Source organism: Aplysia californica, unplaced genomic scaffold (genome assembly GCF_000002075.1).
Source record: "Aplysia californica isolate F4 #8 unplaced genomic scaffold, AplCal3.0 scaffold00270, whole genome shotgun sequence".
Lineage (NCBI taxonomy): Eukaryota > Metazoa > Mollusca > Gastropoda > Aplysiida > Aplysiidae > Aplysia > Aplysia californica.
Genome location: NW_004797540.1, coordinates 724,964 through 750,930, shown reverse-complemented (window position 1 = coordinate 750,930; position 25,967 = coordinate 724,964). Strand labels below are relative to the sequence as shown.

The 25,967-nt window shown below is 41.3% G+C and overlaps 2 protein-coding genes across 2 annotated transcripts; one reads left to right on the top strand and one right to left on the bottom strand.

The window, feature by feature from the left end:
• Window positions 1-7,271: 7,271 nt before the first annotated feature.
• Window positions 7,272-17,419, bottom strand: LOC101847119 (serine/threonine-protein kinase PINK1, mitochondrial). Its single transcript, XM_005101107.3, has 9 exons — window positions 16,828-17,419; window positions 16,053-16,206; window positions 15,737-15,902; window positions 14,432-14,611; window positions 13,272-13,441; window positions 11,867-11,991; window positions 11,146-11,329; window positions 10,206-10,267; window positions 7,272-9,132 (listed from the first exon to the last, which is right to left on the bottom strand). Exons 1-9 carry the CDS (start codon window positions 17,260-17,262, stop codon window positions 8,755-8,757), a joined length of 1,854 nt encoding a protein of 617 aa, XP_005101164.1. The 5' UTR covers window positions 17,263-17,419; the 3' UTR covers window positions 7,272-8,754.
• Window positions 17,420-17,478: 59 nt separating this feature from the next.
• On the top strand, window positions 17,479-22,789 carry LOC101846889. Its single transcript, XM_005101106.3, has 5 exons — window positions 17,479-17,937; window positions 18,577-18,861; window positions 19,670-19,807; window positions 20,570-20,674; window positions 21,786-22,789. The coding sequence occupies exons 1-5, from the start codon at window positions 17,881-17,883 to the stop codon at window positions 22,494-22,496; spliced, it is 1,296 nt and encodes a 431-aa protein (XP_005101163.1). The 5' UTR covers window positions 17,479-17,880; the 3' UTR covers window positions 22,497-22,789.
• Window positions 22,790-25,967: the final 3,178 nt, after the last annotated feature.

Below are 25,967 nucleotides of genomic sequence, written 5' to 3'. Positions count from 1 at the left end.
TGACCCTAGGTCAACACACAATAGGTTCAGAAATCTTGTCCAAAGTAATAATCAACAAAGATGTGTCAACATTACGAAAGCCATTACTTCCTTTCCAGAACGACATGGAAAAATCAAAATAGAACTCAATGACTTTCTCGGATAGCACTGTCATAACCTGTCGTTCCTATTACACTTTCAAAGGATCAAACTGGTAGATCTAGATGAGTGCTTCGAAATCGGCAATTTTCTTTACAATATAATAATGTGGGGGTAATATTGTATACCTGACAAAATCATGTGAGAACAAATTCAACGGTATTTACTTTTGGCCATTCACGATTTTTTTATTACTGCACGAGAATTTCAGCATTCACAGTGCTAACTACAATTAATGGCCATTTGTTTTTAAATTTTATAACATTGTATTTTAATTATATTAATATTTAACCAATCATATAAAAATATTTTTCCTCATAACTTTGATACAGTTCATTTCTTTAATCTCAGTATCAGTGTTTTGTTTGGACTGTTATTGTAGTTACCTTCGCTTTTGGTTTACAATATTTCATTTGCTATCATTTCTTCTTTATTAACACATTTATTAATGTTTTGACAACTATAAAATAAACAGCTTAAATATCATTTTTCAGTATCCGTATTTCTTCTTTTTCCCCCTTCATGTAATATTGACCCCTGCAGATACATTAGCCATGGTCAGACCCAAGACTGATTCTTCCGTGTGTGGTCAGAAATTGATGGACGAACTAATGGTAGATTATTTAGGAGTCTGGCCAGTTGTACCTGCCTGTCAGAGCAGATCGGGGCAGGCTGGGCTACATCATGATCACAAACATGCGGAGATGTCCCTTAGAATAATATTACATCTTCCCTAACCAGGAGTCGAACCCATATCTTCTACATGCCACACTGACGTCTCTAACCACTACACCACAAACGTAGGAGGATTATTTCCCATACCAAGCGTCGCTATTTATAGCCGTCAAGTAGAGCAGTGATGACGTGGGTTCTCTGCAATCATGGCGGACCATGACAAGGCAAAAAATTCAGAAACAGATTTTTTCCGAACCCTCTATCGATGATAAACAAATTTATCTTAATTCTTCATCTAGTATGTTAGGGGTGGTGGGAAGAAATGCTCGTAATAGGTAATATTTACCTTAAAAGTCTGTTCCTCATTAGAACTTCTGTTTAAAATTTTTCCCTACCTACTCATCAATGTGTTGCTGCCTTCTCAAAACGTAATCTCTTACAACCATTCCCTTGGAAGAATGTTTACGCGTTTCTCATTTCACGCTTCGCACGCTGCTCTGTTTTACAAACTTCTCAGTTAATGGAACCAAATATTTACTGCATTTCATTTCCTCTCCTTTCGATTGCCCCTTGAAATAGAGAGATGTGTTTGCGGTTTTCACAAAGACTGTGAGAAACAAAATCGACTGTATGAACATGTTACTGTAAATTCTGCACATTTCTCCATAACGCGCTCTTGCCATCATTTTTCAAGTTAAAAGTGTAAGAACTTTTTAAAAAATCCTTGTCTGAAACATTGCTGTAAAACCTACACGGCAGTAATTTTAACATTGAATCAACATACCAGGGTATGGTTGTGACATCACACAGAAGTGTTGACATGAAATCAACGCACACAAATCTGGGAGAACCCAGCCAGAGGTCCGAAGATAATGATTTCGCCATATTCAGTTTCCAACACGCTGACTTTGAGAAGATTTAAACAAGAAGAAAGCTGTGTGGGTTTTTTTCCAACTCTCCATTGATTTATGACCTTGTTCTACGTCTGCCTTTACAGCATCTGACTTCAGCGGAAGTGGTCAAACTAGAACCGACATGCCTTTCCTACAACGATCTTTGGGCGAGGACTCAACTGACCGTTACGTCCACACATGGACCGTGAGCCTCCTCTTCTTCCTGTCTCTTGTCACGTGGTTACTAGCTGCCAGCCCATTGGTCATAAGCTCCGGAGAAGAAACGCCGACTTTCCAAGCAAAGTGCTGGTGCCCCGCCCAGTTTGAGTCCAGCCAAGTGGAGTATGCCAACAGCGTCTGCTCTAAGTGGTACACTGAGGCCTTCCAAAGAGGGACGTTGGAAGAGAATCTTTGGAACCCACACGGCCGTAGGCTGGTGAGAATGTCTGAAGTGGACGAGGACGTAGCCAATGTGTCCTCCACGCCCGCCCCCAACACCAACCACCGACATTTCGCCTCCGTCACCGCCCCACTTCTTCTGTTTGTCTTTGCTCTACTCATCAAGTTACCCCACTTGGTCTGGTACCTCATGTTTACTTTCTGTCCGGTCAACATAGAGAAAACTCTGCACATAGCTGACCACGCCCAGAACCTTCAGACGGACACAAAACGTCAGGTGACCACCGATCTGGTCCAGTCTGTTGATAAAGCTCTCAAGGACTGCCCACATCGAGCCACAGTGTCGTATCTGTTCTACAAGTTCTTCAGCTCCCTTGTCCTAGTTCTGGAGTCCATCGTTCTGAGTACAAGGATACTGCCCCAGGTCTTCGCTGAGACTGGCTCAAGACAACCCATACAGCAACAGTCGGAAATTTTACCCTGTTTTTTCACCATTCGACAAATGTCAAACCATCACGATTACGTTATGCAATGTCTGTTCTCCCCAACAGACACCAGTCGTCGCTCACAGCTTGGCCATCACGCGTTGTTCACTGGCCTCCTCGTCTATCTCTTGATTCTCACCGTGGTCTCAGTGGTCAGTTTTCTCACTTGGCTGTCCAGACTGACCATGGGGACATGCCGTAGTCAGGTAGCGGCGAGACCATCCCTACCCACCGACGCCTACCTTCTTCTCTACCTCAGCCAAGACAACCTGGGCCCCATGGTGACACGTGACCTGGCTGAGAACGAGGCTTGGACACAGGACTCCGGGCTGGCTGGACCAATAGTGGCCAGTGGTCAGTTTGAGCTGGATGGACAGAAGGACGGAGCTGAAGGAGGAAATCAAGCAGGAGAAGGAGGAGGAGAAGAAGGAGCTGAGGAAAAGATGGACTCGGAAAAGGAAAAAGATGAAAAGAAAGCTGAGGAGACTGAGGACCTGAGCAATGTGAGATGTGTCTAAAGCAGAGCCAGGGGGTCCAAAGTTTTGCTCGATCAGCAGATCCCTTCAACTTAAAGTGGGCCACGTAGCGTCTTTTCTTTTCTGAAAACTCTACATAAATGATAAATGTACAAAATGAATACTTTCACAAACATATTTTTAAAGAAATTTGTTTTAAAATATAGTCATATTTTCCTTGAAACAATTTACCTTTTGGTTACCATCGGTCGTCCTTTGGTTTATTCTCAGAAAATGGACACTCTGGGGGCACAGCTTGTTTCAATGAGCTGATACTTCTAGATCATCGTTAACTACATTATTATTATGCAGGATAATTAAGGGCATGAATTCATAGACTTACGAGAAGTGAGATTGGTTTTTTCTGATATGTCCAAAACAATGAAGAAGTACGAGATCTAAAGAGTTTGTATCTTTGACCAAGATATGGAAAGTTTGTATCTTTGAACAAAGGTATGAAGAGTCTGTATGTTTGAACGAATTATTCACAGATTCCTGATTTGTAAAATTACAATATATACCCAAGAATGTGAGTTTTCGATGTCTACCTTACTTCTACATTTTGTCATCAATATTCCATAATATTTATATATATATATAATCTCCATAATGTATTAACCCGAGTTTTTAATAGTTAAGATATCATTGGGGGGGGGGGGGGGTAAAGACATTTGATAATTTAATTAGGAAGACCTACAACCTGTCCCCAGGGTTTTATGCACCCCGCATAATTTAGCAAAATTAGATCATTTTTTTGCGTAATTTCTTATTATTTTCCTTTATCACTCTTTGTTAAAATTAACAGAATCGCACAATTTCACATTGTTGGGCTGTTTGCATAATTTCAGATTTTTTTTATTTTTTTGCATAAAACCTCGGGGACAGTACAATTAATAAATAATTTTCATATATAATCAATGTCTCAATCAAGATTATTAGGTTGAAATTTAGCATATAATATTTATATTACAGTTATAATAATATGTAGTTTGTGTTCAGACTATAACTATAAAACACACAGAATCAGAATCGTTTTCTATCTTTTTTGACTTTTCATCTATTATCTTTAATATTTTATGAGTACATTATAATTGTTTAATCAATAAACATGGTAATTCTCCAATTCCTATTCCATGGTTATTATCCCATGTTTTCAACCCCCCCCCCCCCCCTAAAAAAAGAGGAATAAGTGTACATGCATTAAAATGTGATTTAGTGTAAATTGTTTGTGTGTAGTAAGGTAAGTCGCTGCATATTGTGATCCCAGCGTACGAGGTGACTGTGTGTATCAAGTGTAGATATCTATGTGATGAATGTGTGAGTGTGAGCAAGAATGTGCGTGTGTGTGTGTGTGTGTGTGTGTGTGTGTGTGTGTGTGTGTGTGTGTGTGTGTGTGTGTGTGTGAGTGTACTACAAGTGTGTGTGTGTGTACTGTAAGTGTGTGTGTGTGTGTGTGTGTGTGTGTGTGTGTGTGTGTGTGTGTGTGTGTGTGTGTGTGTGTGAGTGTGTGTACTGTAAGTGTGTGAGTGTGTACTGTAAGTGTGTGTGTGTGGTAGTTTGTTTGCATAAATACAAAAGCTGGTCTGCTGCCTATTTAATTTTATAAGAAAAAAAATTACTTATATATGCAAGAAAATTAATTCACCATAAAAAACATTTTTAAGTTTAAGTTCAAGCGACCAAGTTCCAGAGCGCGCGAGACTCACTCGTGAAATGATCAACGAAGGGAAGTAACAGAAAAATATTGTGTTGTGCACTGTCGTTCTAACAGTAACATGGATTACTTCCCTGCCACCACCAGCAGTTCTCACAATGTCCCGCGTGTGTCCATGGGTCTCTGGTGGGGCTGGGCAATGAGTCGCTTTAGCAAAATCCGGATAATATGTTAGTGCACCTCTTCAGCAAATAATATGATATGAACCGCTTCGGCAAATAGGTTAGAACCACTTCAACAAACAGGTTAGCATTTTAGTGCTGGGCGGCTAGGTTCCCGATTATAATAAAAGCAAGTAGGAATCGTAAGAATGGACTCCAAACCCAATGACTTGCTTCCCAAGGATGTGCTTTCTTCCGATTGTTACCTGGTGGGCTCCGAACATCTTCAGGAGTTAGGATAACCTTCATTTTGGAACTCTAAGAAGCATCGACTTTTTTTTTTTTAAATAAATTCTTTTTAAAAAAGAGCGAAGATTTTAATAATTAAGGTACCTGGTAACCGTTGGTTTGCGTAAAAAGGAGTCAGAACTTTTCTTCCGTAGCATTAATCGTGGGAATCGGTTCCGGATTTGATTCTTCGCCCAGCTCTAGTTAGCATTACTTCAATAAATGGGAGCACCCACTTCGGCAAACGGGTCAGGCAAACGGGTCAGGCAAACGGGTCAGGCAAGAGAGTTAAAAGAGTCTGAATTCGGATAATGCTTCCTTGAGAATTATCCGGTTATTCTTACAGATTATCCGGATTTTGCCCACCTCTACTCTCTGGTTGACAGATTTCGTTCTACGACATTGTCATCATAGATCTATCTTGCGTTTATTGGAGAGGAGAAACGACAGTGAGCCGAGGTTCTAGCCTGCATGTGGAGTGTCAAAAAGTTGTTATTGGGGTTTATGTCCCCACGATGGTTCGAACACCTCATGCGATTACCAACACACCACCCAGCATTCCATCATTTTTTTGCATAATTTCTTATAATTTTCCTTTATCATTCTTTGTTATAATTAACAGAATCGCATAATTTCACATTTTTGGGCTCAGTTTGCATAATTATTTTTTTTAAACCACGGGGACAGAACGTCAGACAGACAAACGGTGAGCAGCTTTTGACATCCTTCAGAAACGGTAGGTGTCACGTCTGTCTTTTAGTAACATACTGTCTTTAACTTTTTAACTTTAATAATAAGAGTTTTACAGCACTTGAAACACAATAAGGTCATTATACATAAGTGCCGAAGATTAGAGGTGTTACAAGAGGAGAGTAACAAACACACAAAAAGGAGGAGGGGAGATAAAGACGATAGATGTTTGATAGGAAAGAAGGAGCAAACCACACCAGAGCATCCGCCAACCACCCACACATCTGTCTTATAGTAACATACAGTCTGAATTGACAAGAAACAAAACATAAACTGCAACTTCCTCTGAAAGAAACTCGACTTTAATTTTTTTTTAAAGCACAAGATGGGTGCAACACATTCAGTTGCTTTGAGGGAGACTACTCAGCTTATTTCACACCTACAACATCTAGTTTATCAAATGTACAAATTCAGCTGTCGGGCAAAGTGACAATCTCTTTTTGTATTCAGAAAAAACTCGACAGAACAGTGACAATCTCCTTCACTTTCTGTTTTCTGAAAAACGCGACAGGTTCACAGCCAATGTCCCCTTCATGTCCTGCCCATTCCCCGTCCCAACATAATGCTGCAGAATCATGTCCTGCCCACTCTAAGTCCCGACATAACACTGTAGAATCATGTCCAGAAGAGAACCCTCCTCAAAGATTTTGACGAAAATGGTGAGCTGTACGGCCGTGCGGGGTACCAGACCAGTTCGACAATCAGACCAGTCCGATCAAAGAAAGTTCTGGGGCCGAAGTCTCGGAGGAGAATACTCTTGGGACGGAATTCTAAAATTTTCCACAACAAATCGGGACCTCATTGCTTTTTTGTCGTATTTCCATTTTTTTAAACAGTGAAAATGTGACTTCTGAGGCATCGAAATGTGTATAAATCATAAGAAGGGGCAACGCGCAACTACTTTTTTGGAAAGACTTTCTCATCTGATAAAACACAAAGGCTTTCCAAAAGTACTTTCAAGAAAAACGGAGAAGAAGAGTATGCTAACTACTGCAGTGCACATCTTTCTTTTTTATCTCATGTATATCAAACAGATAAAAATCAAATTGAAAGACAGTGTAACAAATTTTGTTTGTTTGTTTTAGTAGAGGTTTTACGGCGCTCGCAACTGCATGGTCATATGAGCGCCAGAAGATTAGAGGTGTTACAAGAGAGTAACAAACACAAAAAAGAAGAAGGGGAGATAAGGACGACAGATATTTGATAGGAAAGAAGAAGCAAACCACACCAGAGCATTAGAGGAGATCTAGGCCACGAGAGCCCCCTCGTCAAACATTAGAGGAGATGAAACCAACAACAAAGGAAAAAGTCGCTTGAAAAAACTTTTTAAAAAACTCCGTAGAGGAAGCATGATGTCACAGAAAAGTTGCCATGCTGGTATGTTTGTATCCACAGAATAATTTATTCATCATCAAGAGCAGCTTTCTGGAGCACATTTCTTGCCATAAAAGAAACAAAGAAAACAAATAATGTGACATGTCTGCACAAAAGAGGCTTCTATCTCAGATCAGCAAAAATTAAAAGTATAACATATAAATCAAAGATACACGATTGGGTATTTATTCCACCCAAGCAACCTTTTCCAAACGCTTTTCTCTTTAGACAGGATATAAATATAAATATTTTATCAATTTTATGTTTAAATTTTTTTGGGACATGTTCTTGGCACTCATATGACCTTATGCGGTTGCGAGCGCCGTTAAACCTTATTAAAGCAACCACCCATCATGTCCTCTTAGTATCTAGATTACTTTGAACAACAGTAACGGAAAACAACTAAATAAAAACGTACAGTTGTACACCAGTATTGATTCAGGAGCAACAGGTTCCAGACCTTCTGAAAGTGTGTCACAACTTTCTAACGTGCTAAATGCAAAGCATGTTGGAGTCAAGTTCTACAAGCATTATAAACGACCCATCAAAACCCCTTTCCACGCAAATTGTAAGATCACGCAGCGGCATATATGTACCTCCAAAAACAAAGAAAGATATGAAAGAAGCTTTTTACCATCTGGCATAAGGCTATTGTCAGAATAAGAATGTGTATTGCTCTTTAGAGTATGTATCTATATAACTCCAAAGGTCTTGTCATTAAATTCCAGCATGTGGTTGAATGATGCATCTGATGCGACATCATGTAATAACATTTTGTCAGCTTTACTTCTCTTTTCATTTTCATAGAGAATTTTAACGAGAGCAATTATATATCATCTACATTTTTTATGTATATCTGCATGTGTTTTTACGGTCCTGTACAGCCAAGAAAAATTTCCTTCTGGGATAAAGTATTATCTTATCTTATCTTAAAACGTAAAGATGCATAAATCACTTGGTGCAACAATCAGGTTCTCTAGCACTGGGGCTATTTAGAAGTTTGGGAGAAACAACACAGCAATCAAGTAAAAGCAACGTGTGGCTACCATCTACTCATCCAGAACTTTGATAGATTACATTCTGAGAGTTGCTTTAGGCCTACATAGTAATAATAATAATAATAATAGATAGCATTTATATAGCGCAAATCCCTGCTCAACAGCAAGCTCCATGCGCTTCATAATCTACACATCCCTTGACCTCAGTGCTTTCTTGTCGGCGTATCTCCATTTTTTTTTTTACACATTGAAAACTGACTTCTTCTTAAGCTCACTCTTCGTTATGAACTGTTTTCACTGTTTAAAAGTAGTGGAGAATGGGACAAAAAAGCACCGAGGTCTAGATCCGGTCGGATCTATGGCGGTCCTGGCAAGTCCTCGCCGTCTGCCACTGCCATCCAACACGGCAGCAAAGCGCTCCGATTCAGAAGAAGGCCAGGGCCTGTCTGAAGTCTGCGTGCGTCAGGCGGGACAGGAAGAGGAACCTCATGACGGCCGGCACGTCCCACACCTCGGCTCGGTCTCGGCCAAACGTCAGCTGACACAGCAGGGCCAGGCTTTGAACCAGAACCCACTGGAGCCGGTCCCTCTCCTGCCGTGCCGCCAACACCGCACGCGGGACCTCGCCAGGACCGCCCCTCCCGTACCCACGTCCCCGCTCGCGCCCGGCACAGTGTCCGCGGGGATGGGTGGTTGGCGGTTGTCTACGAGGTCGGCAAGCTTTGGGGACAGACACGTTGGCGGGACTCGACGCCAGGACGACCATCTGTACAACAGCGGCAGCGACACTGGGACTGGGGCGCTACGGGAGGGGGAGGAGGAGAAGGATGAGGAGGGGGAGAGAGAGGGGGGGAGGAAGGAAGGAGGAGAGAGGTCACTAAAGTTCTTTTTATAAGAGATTTACAGCACTTGCAACACAATAAGGTCACATAAGTGCCGAGGATTAGAGGTGTTACAAGAGAGTAACAAACATAAAAAAGAAGGAGGGGAGATAGAGACGACAGATTTTTTTACAGGAAAAAAGGAGCAAACCACACCAGGGCACCTGCTAACCACCCACAACTACAGCCCTCGTCCATATAAAGGCTGCCATTACGCAGACCAGCCAACAACTACTACGCCACAAAAACTCTCGCTAGAACCTATAACCATGACAGTCTATATATTAACATTCCTGTTGTTGTTTTTCGTACAAGCGTTATTATAAAACCATAATGCCATGTTCACGTCTTCAATGTCGGAAAAAAAGAAAACAACCTCATCGATTCCTCAGTTATTACTGGATTTTGAAAACAAATCAAACCAAGAGAATCTTACAGACGGACAAAAAAATATAAGGAAACATCCTATATATACAAGGAACCCCAATAAAACTATCAACCCCCCCCCCCCCCCCCCCATATCACTTTTTTTTTTAAAGAAGAAAAAAGTCGCAAATGGCAGTGGGCTTTTCTCATATGAGTTGAGAGATGCAAAAACCAAAAAGAATTAGTATTCAAAAGAATCCATTCACCTCCCGGGGCTCTCTGACCACTGTAAAATAATAACGTAAAACACTGACAGAACAAAAAAAGAATCAGCGCTAAGTTTGTCTCCCCACTCACCTCGCGGGAGTCTCTGAGCGCCGTAAAACTGACCTAAAAAACTGACATAAAACACAGACCTAAAACACAGACATAAAACACGGACATAAAACACAGACATAAAACACGGACATAAAACACAGACGTAAAACACGGACATAAAACACGGACATAAAACACTGACCTAAAACACGGACATAAAACACGGACATAAAACACAGACGTAAAACACGGACGTAAAACACAGACGTAAAACCAAAAGAACCAGCGCTAAGTCTGTCTCCCCACTCACCTCCCGTGGGTCGCGGGCCAGCAGGGCAAACACCAGACTCTGCACCGCCTCCGGCACACACGCTGCAACAACATAGCATATGGACCATTGGGTTATAAAATAATAATGATAATAATAACATAATAATCATCATCATCATCATCATGATAATAATAATAAAAATATAAATAATCATAATAATACTAAAATTAATCATGATATAATAAGAAGAAGAAGAAGAAGAAAGTAATATTAATAATAATCATCATCATAATAATAATAGTAATAGTAATTATAATAATAACGGTGCGTCCGCCCACATTTTTCTCGTAAGAGATCTCCATCAAACATACAATTGAAAGTCGTTGCTTAAATACAAGGGGATTTTATTGTTAACACATTTATGGCACAGAACAGCAATCTTGTAAGTTTTCATTTTGTTTTTGTTTTAGTAGAGGTTTTACGGCGCTCGCAACTGCATAAGGTCATATGAGCGCCAGAAGATTAGATGTGTTAAAAGAGAGTAACAAACATAAAAAAGAAGGAGGGGAGATAACAACGATAGATCTATGTTTGATAGGAAAGAAGAAGCAAATCACACCAGAGCACCCGCCAACCACCCACAGTAAGTTTTCCAGACGTTGATAGTCATTAGAGTTTCCCATGGGTAATTTCACTCACGCCTTTTGTACGTAAGGTAAACAGCATACTCACTACACCACAAACACAGGAGGGCAGACACTCACATGAACATACATACATGCACACACACACATACACACCCACAAATACACAAACTCACACACACACATACACAAACCCACACACACCAATACATCCACAAACACCAATCTCTCCCCCCCCCCCCCACACACACACACACACAAACCTACACATACACATGCACACAAACCTATACACACCCACACACACAAATAAACACAAATCCCCACACACACACCTGGCAGTGCCGGCAAATCCTCCTCCGTGTAATCCCGGGTACTCAACTGTCGACGCACGCCGTCCTGGCTGGGGTAGAATGGGTTCTCTCCCCCGAGAATCTCGTACGCGATCGTCCCACACGCCCACAGATCCGACCTGCTGTAGTCCAACACGCGGCCGCGACCCGGCACTGCAGTGGCGATCTGATTGGTTGTTGGAGTAAGGGTAAGACCACGTTAAGGATGGACGACTTGAATATTATTTTGTAGAGGGTTTTACGGCCCTCGCAACTGCATAAGGTCATAGGAACGCCAAGGGGTGGGTGTCAATAGAGAAGTCTTTACAGGGAATCAGGCTTACTCTGCTCACCTCTCTAGCTTCAACAGCACAAGGTCTGCTTCGACTATCAAGGCACCCCAAAATAGCAGGTCACAAGAGAGTGACAAACATACAAAAGAAGTAGAGGAAAATGACAACAGTAAGGATCAGGAAAGAAAAAGCAGCAGTTCCCTGTTGAAGATCAGGCACAGTTATGAGCGTGACATGATGCATCAGCCCTTCAGAATTACTTCTCTTTTCCCACCAGATCCAAGAGGCAAAAAACAGGGATTTTGCACCAAAAACAGGAATTTTGCGGTAAACGTCCCCATGAATCAAACTCGGATCTTTCAAGTACATAACAAACACACAACTGCGAGGCTGACGCGTTGCCTAAACGAGACCCAACTCAAGCCACCTACCTCCGGAGCCATGAGCCAGGAGTTTCCACCTTTGTAGACGTCCACGCAGGGAAAGTCCACGCGGAGAGCTTTGTCCTCCTCTGCCAGGCAGCAGCCGAAGTCGCAGATCTCCAGCTTTGGGACGCCTGGCACGAGACACACAACACTGGTCACTCCACTAAGTTTTTTAGTTTCAGTAAGAGTTTTACGGCACTTGCAACACAATAAGGTCAAATAAGTGCCGAAGATTAGAGGTGCTACAAGAGAGTAACAAACATAAAAAAGAAGGAGCAGAGATAAGGACGATAGATGTTTGATAGGAAAGAAGAAGCAAACCAAACCAGAGCACCCGCCAACCACTCACCTCCGCTAACTGACCACATCACCGACACACTCAACTAACCATAACTGCCACTCAAGAATTTCAAGAAAGGAGAAAATTCACGAGAAACGACGTACACGCAACCTCACTGAAGACCAGAGTAAAATCAACCAACTACAACTTCTACTTATACCACCATGCCAACAGCCATTTCCTTAACATATCCCTGCAAACATGAGCATTGAGTCACTCATTAAGTTTTAAAACAACCAATATATAAAACAATCAGGAAACGACAAATGCAGTTTTTGGGACACCTGAATAGACATAAGGGTCTTGAACATCAAGCTCTCACTGGCAAAATTGAGGGCAAGCGAGGCAGGGGTAGGCCCAGAACAACATACTTAGGGAACCTAAACAAATGGGTAACAGGTAAAGATCAGGGAAACGTAGCTTTTCTGAGAGCATCCGAGCAAAGGAATGAATGGAAAATCATGATCGCCGATGTATGTCGCAGATCTGGCACTGGATGATGATGATGATATAAACTGCATTGTGCTGAACCAAAGACAGCACTGAATGAAGTCCAGACTTTCATCAACAGATGTATGAGGAGTATCTTAAGAATTCAGTGGCAGGATAGAGTAAGAAATGAAGAGCTGCAGGAAAGGACAGGACAAAAGGATATAGAAGTAGAAATAGGACTAGGAAACTGGCGATGGATGGGACACGCCTTCAGAAAGCCCAGCGGAAACATCACAAGACAATCGCTGCAGAGGAACCCACAGGGAGCACGAGGCAGGGGTAGGCCACGGGAAACATGGAGGAGATGTGTGGAAAGGGACATGAGAGAGATAGATGAAGCTCACTCTGAACGAGCTTGGAAGGACGGCACAGGACAGAGATAAATGGAAGGAGCTTGTATGTGGCCTATACCTTGCCAGGGGTGAGAGGCATTGATGATGATTGTGCTAAGCCTCCCCCCCACCCCACACACACACAGCCTGATGCCAGGAAACTCTCATCCTCCCCTCCACCTCCCTCCCTCCCTCCCTCCCTCCTCCTCCCACACCCACACACCACCCTCCCCCAGGAAACTCTCACCTCCACCACGAGGTACATCCACCAGCAGGTTGTCAGCCTTGAGGTCTCTGTGAGCTATCCCATGCTGCTCCAGATGCGCCACACCCTCCAGCAGCTGTGCCAGCAGCAGACATCGGGTCTCCATGGTAACCTCGTTGGTGGACAGGTACTCTCGGAGGTGGCTGCTCCGTCTGGTTCAAAGTGACAGACAGAGACAATTCAGCGTGAAGAATTTCTGTACAGAAAAAGTTGACTACAAGTACATTAACTTCCAGCATCCACAATACTATTTTGGTCCCACTTCAAAAGAACAAGTAGGACATTTGCGTTCAATAAATGCAGTCAAAGAGCTTTGTCGAGAATATTTCATACCATCATCTGCATAATTATCAGACATCATTTTCAACATTGATATCGTGTAAAGCGCATAGAGCTTGCTGTTAGTGTGGATATGCGCTACACAAATGCTATTTATTATAATTATTATCATTATTAGTATAATTGCTATTATTATTATGGTTATCATTCTTATCATCATTATGATGATTATTATTTAGGAAGCAAGCTGCTTTGACCTTGCGTTTCACAACATGTGAAGCTTTTTCAAATGCAATTCTGTGAATATCTTGCCAACGACTCTGAATAATCTTACAAGATTTTGATAGAGCAGCTAGAACATTCGGTCTCTGACCTCATGGTATTGGTCACTCAAAACGGCCAAAAACGTCAGATAGGAACTTTGTGATTCTACGGTAGCCACTTCTCCAGGAAGTAGGTTTTAAGAGATCAGTAACACCGAAAAGAAAAAGGAAGACCAAAGATGACATGGAGGTGAGCGGTACAAGCGGAAATGGAAAAGGCGGGGACATCATGGAAACAGCTAGAAAAGGATGCACAGGACAGGCTTCGCTGCTGGAGAAATGTTGTAGATGGCCTGTGCTCCACTGGGAGTTATGTTGTAGATAGCCTATGCTCCACTGGGAGTTATGTTGTAGATGGCCTGTGCTCCACTGGGAGTTATGTTGTAGATGGCCTGTGCTCCACTGGGAGTTATGTTGTAGATGGCCTGTGCTCCACTGGGAGTTAAAAAGGGCAAGAGAGAGAGAAAAGACGGAAAAGAAGTAGAAGAAGCAGACCAGTCCAGACGCAGCCACCAGGCGTGCTATCCCGTTCCCTCCTACCTCCTCATCACCACATAGAGCGTCTTGTTCCGCCCCCAGCAATTCTCCGGGTCCAGTCGCCGTGGCATCGCAGCCGGGAACTTCCTCAACCCTTCCTCCGTGACAAGAACGTCGTCCTGGAAAACTCCTGGCATGTCCACGATGTTTGGGTGAGGAGGCAGACGACCGACACGATCCGCTCTAGGAGCAGGGGGAAGTAAAATAAAAAAGATAAGACGAGGGCGCGGGGGAAAGAGAGAAGAAAAGACATCGTCGTTCGAAAAAATTGATCCTGAGCAATTTTAAGGCGCTTGCAACACAACAAGGTCATATAAGTGCCGAAGATTAGAGGTGTCACAAGAAAGTAACAAACATAAGAAAGGAGGAGAGATAAGGGCGATAGATGTTAGTTTGATAGGAAAGAAGGAGCAAACCACACCAGAGCACCTGCCAACCACCCACTTCCTGAGCACAACAAGAGAACAGTTACAAGACCCACTAAATATAACAAAACAGCAAGGAACGGAGACATCTCCCAGGACAGACAACCTGAGATTCTCTAGCAGGCCAGATAGAATTGTGAGGCATCGTGGTGAAATCAGGCACTCGTGAAAACTGTGAAATCAATTAAACCAGCATTTTCCCACTCGTTAGGCAATCTTTGTCTTCTTTTTTTTGTTTTGTTTCTTGCTCAAAACACCTTTTGTGGCCATTTAAAAACACATTTCTGTGTGGATTTTACAGGAAAACCGTTGATTAAAGGCACAAAAAGGGGAAATCTATTGTTTCCAAGGAATCTCAAGATTTGGAAGTCACCAAGCTTTGCCTGCCATATTCTCACTAGTTTTACCTCTGAAACAAGGCAACCCCATCTCCTACAATGGCAAATATCTCAACTTCTATTCAAGATAGAAGGATATTTTTTTCATAGAATGCAAGACAAATGAACAAGCTCTAAGACGATACATGTACAAATAATTCCACATGGCCAAAAATTGCCGAGCACCAAATTCCACCTCATCGTGACACAACTGATCGCCAAGCTGAGGGCGGCCTGCAGGCCTTGAGTTTGACATCTGTGATTTGGGGATTACTGGCGCGCTCTACCCACCTAGACTATTGAGCCAAGCCAGGCTATTTGGGACACAGTACACAGCCTTGAAGAGATTTAGTGACTGGGACACATGACAAAATGGCGAATGGTGTGCCCCCCGCCCCCCCCCCCCAAAAGCACACACACACACATATCCCAATTAGAAATATGCTCCAATCCTACAGGAAAATACAAAACAAAACTTCGTGAAGATACTAAAGACCTGAACCTACAGAATGTCGTCCTCCGGCTTTTCCTTCATATGAAGAGGCACGTACTCTCTCCTCATTTCTCTCAAGAGACTTTCGGCATTTGAAGCTGCTCCGTAGTTGAACACAGCTTTGACAGCCAGGTCAAAATCTTCATCTGTCCTCCCTGTCTCGTTGTGAGGGGCGTTGTCTGGAAAACATGACAAGAGCGTGACACCAAACAGTTAAAGGCATGCCCTGATCACATTCTGAACATTCTCCCTCCCTCCCTTTCTCTCTCTCTCACTGCAACAGAATAAAATACATACATATGTAAACAGTAACAATGATGACCACGAACCTGCACCGCTGACGACTAGAGGCTTGACCTTGGCCTTGTAAACAGCCCCCTCACAGCCCGAGGCCAACGACTCCAGGCTGATGTCAAGGTCTTGCAAACTCTGCGGCGGACGACTTAACGCTTCTGCCTGCCAGCCATAGCCAGAGAACAGGCCCTGGGGGTGTGAGAGAGAAGACAAGAAACTTGGGACTCAAAAAGCCACCACCAACCAACACATCATGAATTATCTGTCCCTCCAACCTCTCCTTACTCCGGCACATCCTAAAACGCATGTTATACAGTACAAACACGGAGGCATGCTATTTTTTTAAGCAAGCCATTCCGCTGTATCTGCCACATTGTGGTCGTCAAAGGATTCATATCATCTCGAAAACTTCATTTCCGCAACACATTTCGAGGCCAAATATTTTGTAAGCAGCAGTTAGAATCTAGAACAAGATCTAGATCTAGATCTAGATCTAGATCTATAAGTACATCAGTAAAGCCCTCTTTGCAATTGGGTTCGGGAGTAATAGTAAAATTTTCACGATTTATTTGTTGATATTGACTTTAATGAATATTTTTTTTTACACGGGATGCTTCTCCTTTCGTAGAGTCTGAGGAGTTCCTTAATTTCAATACAGAACAGGTAATTAGATCTAGAATCTAGATCTAGACTAGATATCTAGTATTTTTTAAGTAATGCACTGCTGCACAAAACAGCACAGTTGGAGTCATCGTAAGCACGGTAAATTTATTACGTTCCATTACCATGTTACAGAGCTTATCACCTCACCTGCATATCCTCCATCACTTTTTCGGTGTTGCTACTGAGGAGGGAGGCTGCATCAATACCCAGGGTCACTCCAATCAGCGAGAATATTGGGACATTTCGAAAATTCTCTACCCGAGAGGAGGACAACCTACACGCAGCTCTCCGCCGAAGTTCACTGGCCAGCGATTTCGATGTTGTCCGCGAAAAGAGTGAACTAAAAACACGAGACTGTAAGCTCTCAGTAGCTCTGAGCTGATCGCTTGGTCGTATTTGAAATAAGCATTTTTCCTTAGCAGATGGCTGAGTGACTTGCGGAACTTTTGGCTGTCGAAGAGGTGCTCTTTTCAAAACGGTCTGCTGAATCACATCTCTCCAACTCTTCAGGGCTTTTCCGAAACCCTTCACAAACGCCAAGTTCGTCCCAACAGCGGACTTGGCCCACATGGCCACCGCCATTGTGAAGCTTGATCTTCTCTAGCCTAATTCGTTTCTTAGGTTAAGACTTGTGTGATTAAAGACATTCAAAGACGTCAACCTTCCACCATGACAGTAACTTGTGCTACTGCGTAGTGCGTAGTACACAGTACACACAACACACACCTCTGACCCTTGTCATGTGACTAAATATTTTGATCATGTGACCAAAGGGACGGTGCTCGTGTAAGTGGTTGCTGGGATACATCTCCGCTTGTAAACAATGGCAGCTCATGTTGAATCAGGCTCTGTTTCGGAATCCAGCGTGTACTCGATAGCCGATAGAATACGGCTCGGTCACTTCCGTTTCTGGAATAGACTAGGCCTAGGCTACATGCTTGTGCGTGCTGCTGCTGCGTTGTACGGTTAAGTTTCATTTGGCTGAAGTAACAATTAGATTTTCGAAGCAAATTAAAAGCTGGCGTATCCAACTTCGAAATAATTTTCCCCATGGCTAAAGGTTGTTCACTAATCACTGTCTTTGATATCACATCTGGAGAAATACGTCGATGAGACAACACAGACTAAATAACCATAACCGGCAATAGATCTTAGTCTACCAAACTTGCAGACCACAAGATAACTGAACAGGGCTACAACATGAAGAACTTGACGGAACTGCAGAACTCCTATCTCACCAGCCTAAAAGCCATTACGGTAGGTTAATTTCCACTTAGTGTCTTTCAGCAGATTGAGATGCTTTTCTCAATCAAGGTCTAGATCTAGAGGTTTTCCATTGAAAAAAAGTAAATTATTATAAAGTTTTGTGACTGTGAGTGATTCCTTGTACGTGTGATTTGCACGTGGATTAGTTATTCAGTTTCAAAGTCAAAGTAATGCCTTCATATTATTAAGATATTTTTGTGTGTGTAAAAGAGAAAGAGCTGGAGAAAGAGAGAGAGAGAGTGAGAGAGAGAGAGAGAGAGAGAGAGAGGGAGGGAGGGATCCAGCGGAAGATGCATGAAAGGAAAATTTGGGGGGGAAAAAGGGGGGGGGCACAGACTAGAGAGATAGGGAGATAAACGGTAGTAAATCTTAATTGTATATTACTTTTTGTGCTGTCTTCTATTATGAGATGTTAATATTATTGTTATTTCCGTTGTTGCTTGCGTCAGTGTAAGGCTTGTAAAGTCACCTCACAAAACATATATAGGTCATATATATAGAAAGTGAATTTAATAATTGTTCGTTATAATCCAATGTATTGTGCCAGGATCTGGACAATAAAGATGTATCTTATCTTATCTTATCTCATCTCATATCTTATGTTATATACATTTCTTTCCTCTGTTTCAGACATCATCTAGTAACAGAAAACTGGCCCAGCAAAAGAAAGATGACGAGAAAAATCATTGGAAAGCAAACTATTCCTTTGAAAAAGAAAAGGAAGCGGCACGGAAGCAATTTCCTCTGACTTCTAACATGGTTGTTATGTCTCTTTTGTTTTGGATCGTGATATCTGCTTTAGTCTATTTAGTTGTTTCGTACAGCATTCTCTATGCCCGCATCAAGCAAGAAAGTGATCTTGATGGGCCTTGCAGACAGATATTCAGCACTCTCAAAGAAGAGAATTTAAAAATTGTAAGTATTTGTTGAATAACTTTATACAAAGTTGTATTTTTACACGAAAAAAAATCACGTGAGAACAGAACATTTGTGAATTTCTTTTTGAATGTGGAAGGTGATGTCTATGTTGTTAACAGCTAGAAGCTAGAAAAAAATCAGTGAAATCTAAGTAGGTAATTTTCAGTAGCTTGTTCTTCGATCTGTTAGCAGTTGCGAGCGCTGTATAAATCCCTATACTACATACATACTGAGTTACATTGTTACCCGCTTAAATGTAATGAGAGATAATAAGCACTTCTGTTCCAAGATATTGGAGACGTGTTCTCAGCCTCAACTTGTACAGCCAATGGACATTTCTAGTATCCTTTTCTTTGCTCATTGGTTTGATGCGTCGCATTACAATGCAACAAATACGAAGACAATTTGAAAACCTCACTTTCAAAACTAAGTTATATCTTTTTGTTTACAGTTTTCCCTATTTTTTTCCCCAATAGCTAGACACTGAAAACATGTTATGGGTATACTAGTTTACTGATAACCTGAATTTGAGGTTTTGCTTTTGTCTCCGTAAGAATTTGCTTTTTCTTCATCGTTCTTTGACTTATTTTTCCTCCGAAAAAGAAAACTTGGTTTTATTTGATTTCTTGACATTATAGATATCTGTCAATTTCCTTTCTGTAAAACTCTAGTTTATAATGGATTCAGTTAGTTGAGAAAAGGAGATGTAGTCAAATTCTTTCATATAAACGGCAAACTGTTACCTAAGGCTTTGATATATCTGGACTAGACTGTACTGATGTTTTTGTTCTTCTCCCCGGTTCAGCTGGAGAACTACACATACGGAGATGCCAGTGCCTATTTGGCCCGACTGAAGCCCCCGTCTTCGGTAGAAGATTTTCCGATGGAATCTAACACTTTGCCGCCTCTAGTCACCGGTGTGACGTCAGATCAGTTTTACCAGGTTTGTTGTTGTGATATAGAGGAAATATATTGCCCAAGACAGCCACTCATTGTCGAGGAGAGAAATGGTTGTCTTGTTCAGTGTATGATTTGGAGCATGCAATAGGTATAATTAGGGAAACCCGTATAGTTCACTTAAAGTGAACATTTTCATTTTATCCACTATTTTTTTTACTTATACAAATAACGTTTCAATCGGAACCACAGAATATCGTTCACTTTAACCAATTGTACAAATAAAGCATGTTCACTTTAAGCGGACTCCACTGTACTACAAATACAAAAGCTGCTAGTATTCTTTTTTTAATACTACCCTTTGTGCATCAACGGGGCTTGGCATTAACATTTTTTATAAAGTTCAGATGACTTTTCCGAAGTTCCTCCTAGTGCATTTCATCTGAACTTTGGTATAGTTTTTTCCTAAACATTAATGAACATGATCTCTGAACGATCCTTACGAGTGACTGCCTCTTTACAGTAGATGGCACAAATCTGTCATTACATGATATGGAAAAAGTGTAAGAAATAAGCAAGTAGCTAAACATACGTATGTATATATTTATATTTATAGCTTTGCAATAATTGGTGTTGCATCTCCGTAAGAAAAAGAAGGAAAAGAACAAACTTTGAGAAAAAACTGAAAACCTTTTCTGTGCTGGAAAAAATGTCTGATTTTGACTTCAGCATTATTGTTATAGAGTTTGCGCTTTCAACCACTGTACTGTCAGTAACATTAGCATTTTTTTTTCAAATTCATTTCTAGCTGCAGGGTCTCATCCATCACCTTGCAGAGGACATAAAGCCCACCCACTCGGACGTGCAGCTCATAGTGTACGACTTAGGACTTTACCAGAAAGAGAGAGAACTGGTGAGTGAAACTCTCTTTTTTCAGGAGACTCATAAATGGGACTGTGCCAAGTTTATGTGTCCTGGCATTGACATATCATCAACGTCATTCCACATTTGACCAAATCAGTTTCTGGGAATCTCCACATAAAGCTGTCACTTGTATAAAACATCAAGGGGCATTTTACTACATAATTTTATTCTGTTTCACATTTTCAATCCTAGTTTTTAATTGAAAATAACGAGAGCGTTAATGTACAGTTAGGTGTCTTGTGAGCCCATTGACACAATTAGATCATTTAGGAGGCTGGCTTCAACCCTGTCTGTCAGGACCAATTCCAGGCTGAAAGGGATACACTGCCCCAACAGAAAAACTGTTTAAAATTTTCCCCACATAGGAATCAAACTCAGGACTTCTACATGCGATGGCAATTTGCGTCTATTATGCTACGACAGACGCCAGTCCAAGCAAGGTTGACGTGACTGCATTTAGAAGGGTGGTCATCAGAGTGTCTGAGTCAGAGTAAGACATACCGGTACCATTCAATGCTTGCTGAATAACAGGGACTAGCAGTACCGGCAATGAAGTTATTCACCTTCACTTCCCCTATCCCGTAGACTGGATGTCCGTCGGGGCTTTTGAAGATTTGGCCACCAGCTTTCTCCACTCTTTCCGGTCTTCAGCTTTTTAGAGCGTGTCTTTGCGGTCAAGACCTGCCCATTCCTTGATGTTGTCCTCCCAACTCTTCTTCGGTCTGCCTCTGCTCCTTTCTCCCTGGACGCTGCCTTGCAACGATATTGTTTGAATGTTTGTTATCATGTTGTGGATTAATGTGTGACAGTGGTCTTTGTGAAAAAAATCTTCCTGTCGAAATCAGTAAAGAGCCTAATTGATTTTGTTTGTCTTGGGGGTATTTTCATTTTGTATCTTTGTTTCAATGTGTCTGAACATTGCCGTATGAAATACCTTATATAAGTTATTTCCTTATGATATGTTTTGTTGATTTTTTTCTTCCTTTTTTTATCTTAACTTCTACTTCTAATGTATCTCAGTTGAAGAGAGCTGAGTTGTTTTTTGCCGTTCTTCAAACTCAAGTGAATTTTAATCCTACACCTTTCTTATATAATTGCAGCTGAAGAAATACGGCCATTGTGAAGTGAGGGATTTTGACTATGAGAGTTTCCCTCGTCACGTCTCCTTCAGGGAGACCTATGCGTGGCGACCCATTGTATTGCAGAACGTATTACTGGAACATGGATCTGCAATGTATGTTGAACCAACAACCAGATTCAAAAACCCGTCGTCTCCAAACTATCTGCGCATGCGTGGGTCGCGAAGCTACTTTGTGTGGGACCACGTGCTGTTCACGTCGCTCGTGGCGTACTCGGACAGAGACATGTTCACGTTCGTCAACGAGAACCGATGCACATTCAAGGAGTGCAGCTTGCTGAGCCCAGAGGCAATAGTTTTATACAGAACGGAGACCACTTGGAATGAGTTGATGAAGCCGTGGCTGAAGTGTGCACTCAACGAAGACTGCATAAGTCCCCAACATGCGCGCTACAGCGGATGCTTCGACATCCGGCGCCCGAGAACAACGGGGTGTCACCGCTACGACATGTCCGCTCTCACGATGGTGCTGAACCGGGCCAGTCAGTACACCATAGGGACGGAGAGAATGGTCTCCTTCCGGCTGACGTACACGGACGACACGGAGGTGTCGCTGTTCCCCGAGCAGCCGTGGAGCTACAAGCAGATTGTGTTTCTCGTTCTAGCCCCCGTCTTGCTAGTTTTGATTTACAAGTTTGGTTACAAAAAACGAAGAGGATATCGATTTTTTTAGAGAGAAATTGCAACCCGTGAAGGTTAGAAACTTACCTCTTCTTACATCAGTTTTGAGAAGAATGCTTTGTCACATTTAACTTACAAGATCTAAAGAGGGAAAAAATCTTTCAATCTTAAGCCTTTCTAAAAGTAGGTCTGCATACAAAAATGCAACTGTATAACTTATAAGAAGATATATTGGTCTATTCCATCAAAAATGGCCCCCAAAAAAAATCAAGATTTGACAAGAACTTACAGAAAATAAAAGGTCAATGTTCCTTGCACCAATGAAAAATTATTTAAAATTGAAAACTTATGGTTTTGTGGCATGGAAGGATCTTTGCTTCCTTGCCACAAAACCATGATTTTTCTATTTAAAAAATGATAGTTTGTGCATTGACTTCTCATGTTCAGTAAGTTCTTGCCAAATCTTGATCCTTTTTCTTATTTTTGATGGAATAGAACAAGGCTTAGTAGTCTGGCTCTGGGCTAAAGACTAGTCTAAATAAGACGTTTCAGTCGATTTCACCATCCACTTATCTGGATCTGGACTAGTAGTCTAAAGAAGACGTTTCTATGGATTCCATCCACCACTTGTCCGGATTCAGTTTTCCAGATCAAGATTAGTCTTTTCTACCTGCAAAACTTGCCATAGACAGAGAGGGTTAGATGTATGCATAGAATTGTATTCCTATGTCTAAATTATAGTGCAGACCAAGTTTATTAATAGTAGTACGTTTTGTGTATATCAGTATATACACAGTATAGTACAGTCTAGAATTAAGTGCTTAGACCCGCTGCTCAAAAAGATTATAATAAATGTTTTGCACCTCTATAGAGACACATTTTAGACCATTTAGCAGTCAGGCTACTTCCACCCAGCCTGTCAAGGCCACCATATGTTGAGTGGGACACAACGTCCCTGCAGTCAGGTGGAGATACTCAATAGAAATGAAGTACCAGACTCAAGAATCAAACGTATATTTTCTGCTTCAAAGGTGAGCAACCCAACCCTTAAATCACAGACACTGATCTTTTCTAGTCTGTGAAAGTTCATTAAAAAGTGAAAAGGCTTTTCTGTACATTTATTAAAGTAATTTAAAATGTTTTGCAAAGGAGGCAAACAAGCTTATTTATTGCTTTTTTTATTGCATGTAAAAATGCATACGTGTCGCAACGCGGTGGAATCAGGTGCTCGTCAGTTTTTGGGCATATGGAGTTGTTGGTAACATCTATTACAGCTTGTTCATTTGTCTTGCATGTGGTGAAAAAACACATTTTTAACTTGAATAGAACTTGAGATATTTGCAATTGAAGGAGGTAATGCTTGCTTGGTTTCCGAGGTAAAATTAGCGAGAAAATGGCTGCTAAAGTTCGGTATCTTCCTTTACTTGAGAGATTTTGGAAACTGAAAATTTACATATATTATATATCTGAAAATCTACAAAAATCAACGTTTTTCAGTAATTTCCATTCAGAAATGTCTTTTCAAATTGACATAAAATTAAGGTGTTGAGTAAAAAAACAAAAAATTCGAGAAAAAAATTGCTGAACAGCGGAAAAGTGCTTTGAATTCAGCATTTTGACGAGCGCCTGATTTCACCATGCTGCCTCACATATTTATGTACATGTTTAGAAAAGTCAAATAAGCGGCTTTTCTCAAGTTTCCTTTTCTTTTCAATATATCTTCATCTCAAAATGTCGTGTCAAAACCTGGGCCAGTTTTGACTGAGATGACATCATTACTGAGGAACTCTTTACATTACATTTTTTTTTAATGTTGAGGTTTTTGTTTGTTTCAAACTGCTGCAATAACCACCAGAATTACTTTTCCTTTTACCTGTCCCCGTGGTTTTATGCACCCCGCATAATTTGGCAAAATTTGATCATTTTTTTCATAATTTCTTATTATTTTCCTTTATCATTCTTTGTTAAAATTAATAGAATCGCATAATTTCACATTTTTGGGCTCCGCTTGCATAATTTCAAAATTTTTCTTGCTTAAAACTACGGGGACAGTTTTACTGGGTGTAACTGTACTTGTGATCTTTGCACAAAACTGTGCAATGTGAATGTATTTTATGCAGATCTCACAAAGCGGAAGTTCAGAATTGTATGCATGATAAATGAAAGGCTTTTTTTTGTGTATTTTTTTTAAATGTCAATGTCAGTGTTTCTGACACAATTTAGGTAATTTAAGAGAAGGATTTTGACCTTGCCTTTTGAGGCCAAATCGATGCTGAGAGGGGTACAACCGTAACAAGGACTCAGTAAAAAGACCCAGATATTTGATAAAAATTCTCCTCACTCAGGAATCGAACCGGGTTCTCCTGCATGTGACAGTTAATCACCAAAGCGCTACACCGCAGACACTGGTCAAGTGACAGTGTGTTTCATTGTTTGTTTGTTTTAGTAAGGTTTTACAGCGCTCACAACTGCATACTAAGGTCATATGAGCGCCAAGGGGTGGATGTCAACAGAGAAGTCCAAACGGAGAATCAGGTTTAATCTGCTCACCTCTCTAGCCTCAACAGCACAAAGTCTGCTTCGACTTTCAAGGCGCCCCGGAAATAGCAGTATACGAGAGAGTGACAAGCATACAAAAGAAGTAGAGGAAAAATGATGATAGTAAGGATGAGGAAAGAGAAATCAGAAGTTCCCCCAATGTATGCCTGTCATCTGTTCTACACAGTGCAAGTACACATGATGAGAGAAGGAGAATGTTGCCATGGTGATGTCGTCCGATCAGGTTTCATGGAGTGTGTGAACAATGTGACTTTGTCAAAGTTGTATGATCGAATATTCTACTGATGAGACGCGTTTTGACATTTAATTTAAAATCTTGAATACAAGTTTCAGTATTGACCGTACTGATGCTATGACATGACCTTGGTAGGCTATATATATCTACAGGAGTAGGTCACTGAGCGGGATACTCTACAGCTTTGTGCGGGGTAGATCTACCCGAGTCTTTTATCAGACTAGTACATATGTATAGTAATAGTATAATAAGTGTGTGTGTTAAATACAGATTCAGGGAAAGTATGTTAGTATTTGGTTGTGCATGTTTTAGCGCTTACAAAATGGAAGATTGTTTGTACTGTATGTATGCTTCCCAGGAAGTTGAGATTGGTTTATAATGCTGTCAGGTCTGATGGGGTAATAGTTTAGATTGTGAAACGCACAGAGCTTGTTGAGCGGGAATTTGTGCTTATACAAATACGATCTATTAATCATTAGCATGTTTCAGCGTGCTCCATGAGGCCATCTCAGTATTCTCAGGTTTTTGTGACATTTTTCGTTGTTCAAAGACAAAAGTCTTGTGGCAGCTGCAGACCTGAGAGTGAGATCTGAGCCATGTTTGATGTACTCAACTTCAGCATGTTTTTTAAAAATATTTATTTATTATTTCTATTGCCAGGGACAAGTGGCGACTTTATCAAATATCTCACTGACGATTTCTTTACGTATATATACTCACAATGATGTG

Coding starts and splice junctions, on each gene's coding strand:
- LOC101847119 (XM_005101107.3), bottom strand. CDS start 17,262: ATGGCGGTGGCCATGTGGGCCAAGTCCGCTGTTGGGACGAACTTGGCG. Junction 13,442..14,431: donor CTCTATGTGGTGATGAGGAG/GTAGGAGGGAAC, acceptor ACTTTGAACCAG/ACGGAGCAGCCACCTCCGAG. Junction 9,133..10,205: donor TGGCCCGCGACCCACGGGAG/GTGAGTGGGGAG, acceptor CCCCTCCCGTAG/CGCCCCAGTCCCAGTGTCGC.
- LOC101846889 (XM_005101106.3), top strand. CDS start 17,881: ATGAAGAACTTGACGGAACTGCAGAACTCCTATCTCACCAGCCTAAAA. Junction 19,808..20,569: donor CGTCAGATCAGTTTTACCAG/GTTTGTTGTTGT, acceptor ATTCATTTCTAG/CTGCAGGGTCTCATCCATCA. Junction 20,675..21,785: donor ACCAGAAAGAGAGAGAACTG/GTGAGTGAAACT, acceptor ATATAATTGCAG/CTGAAGAAATACGGCCATTG.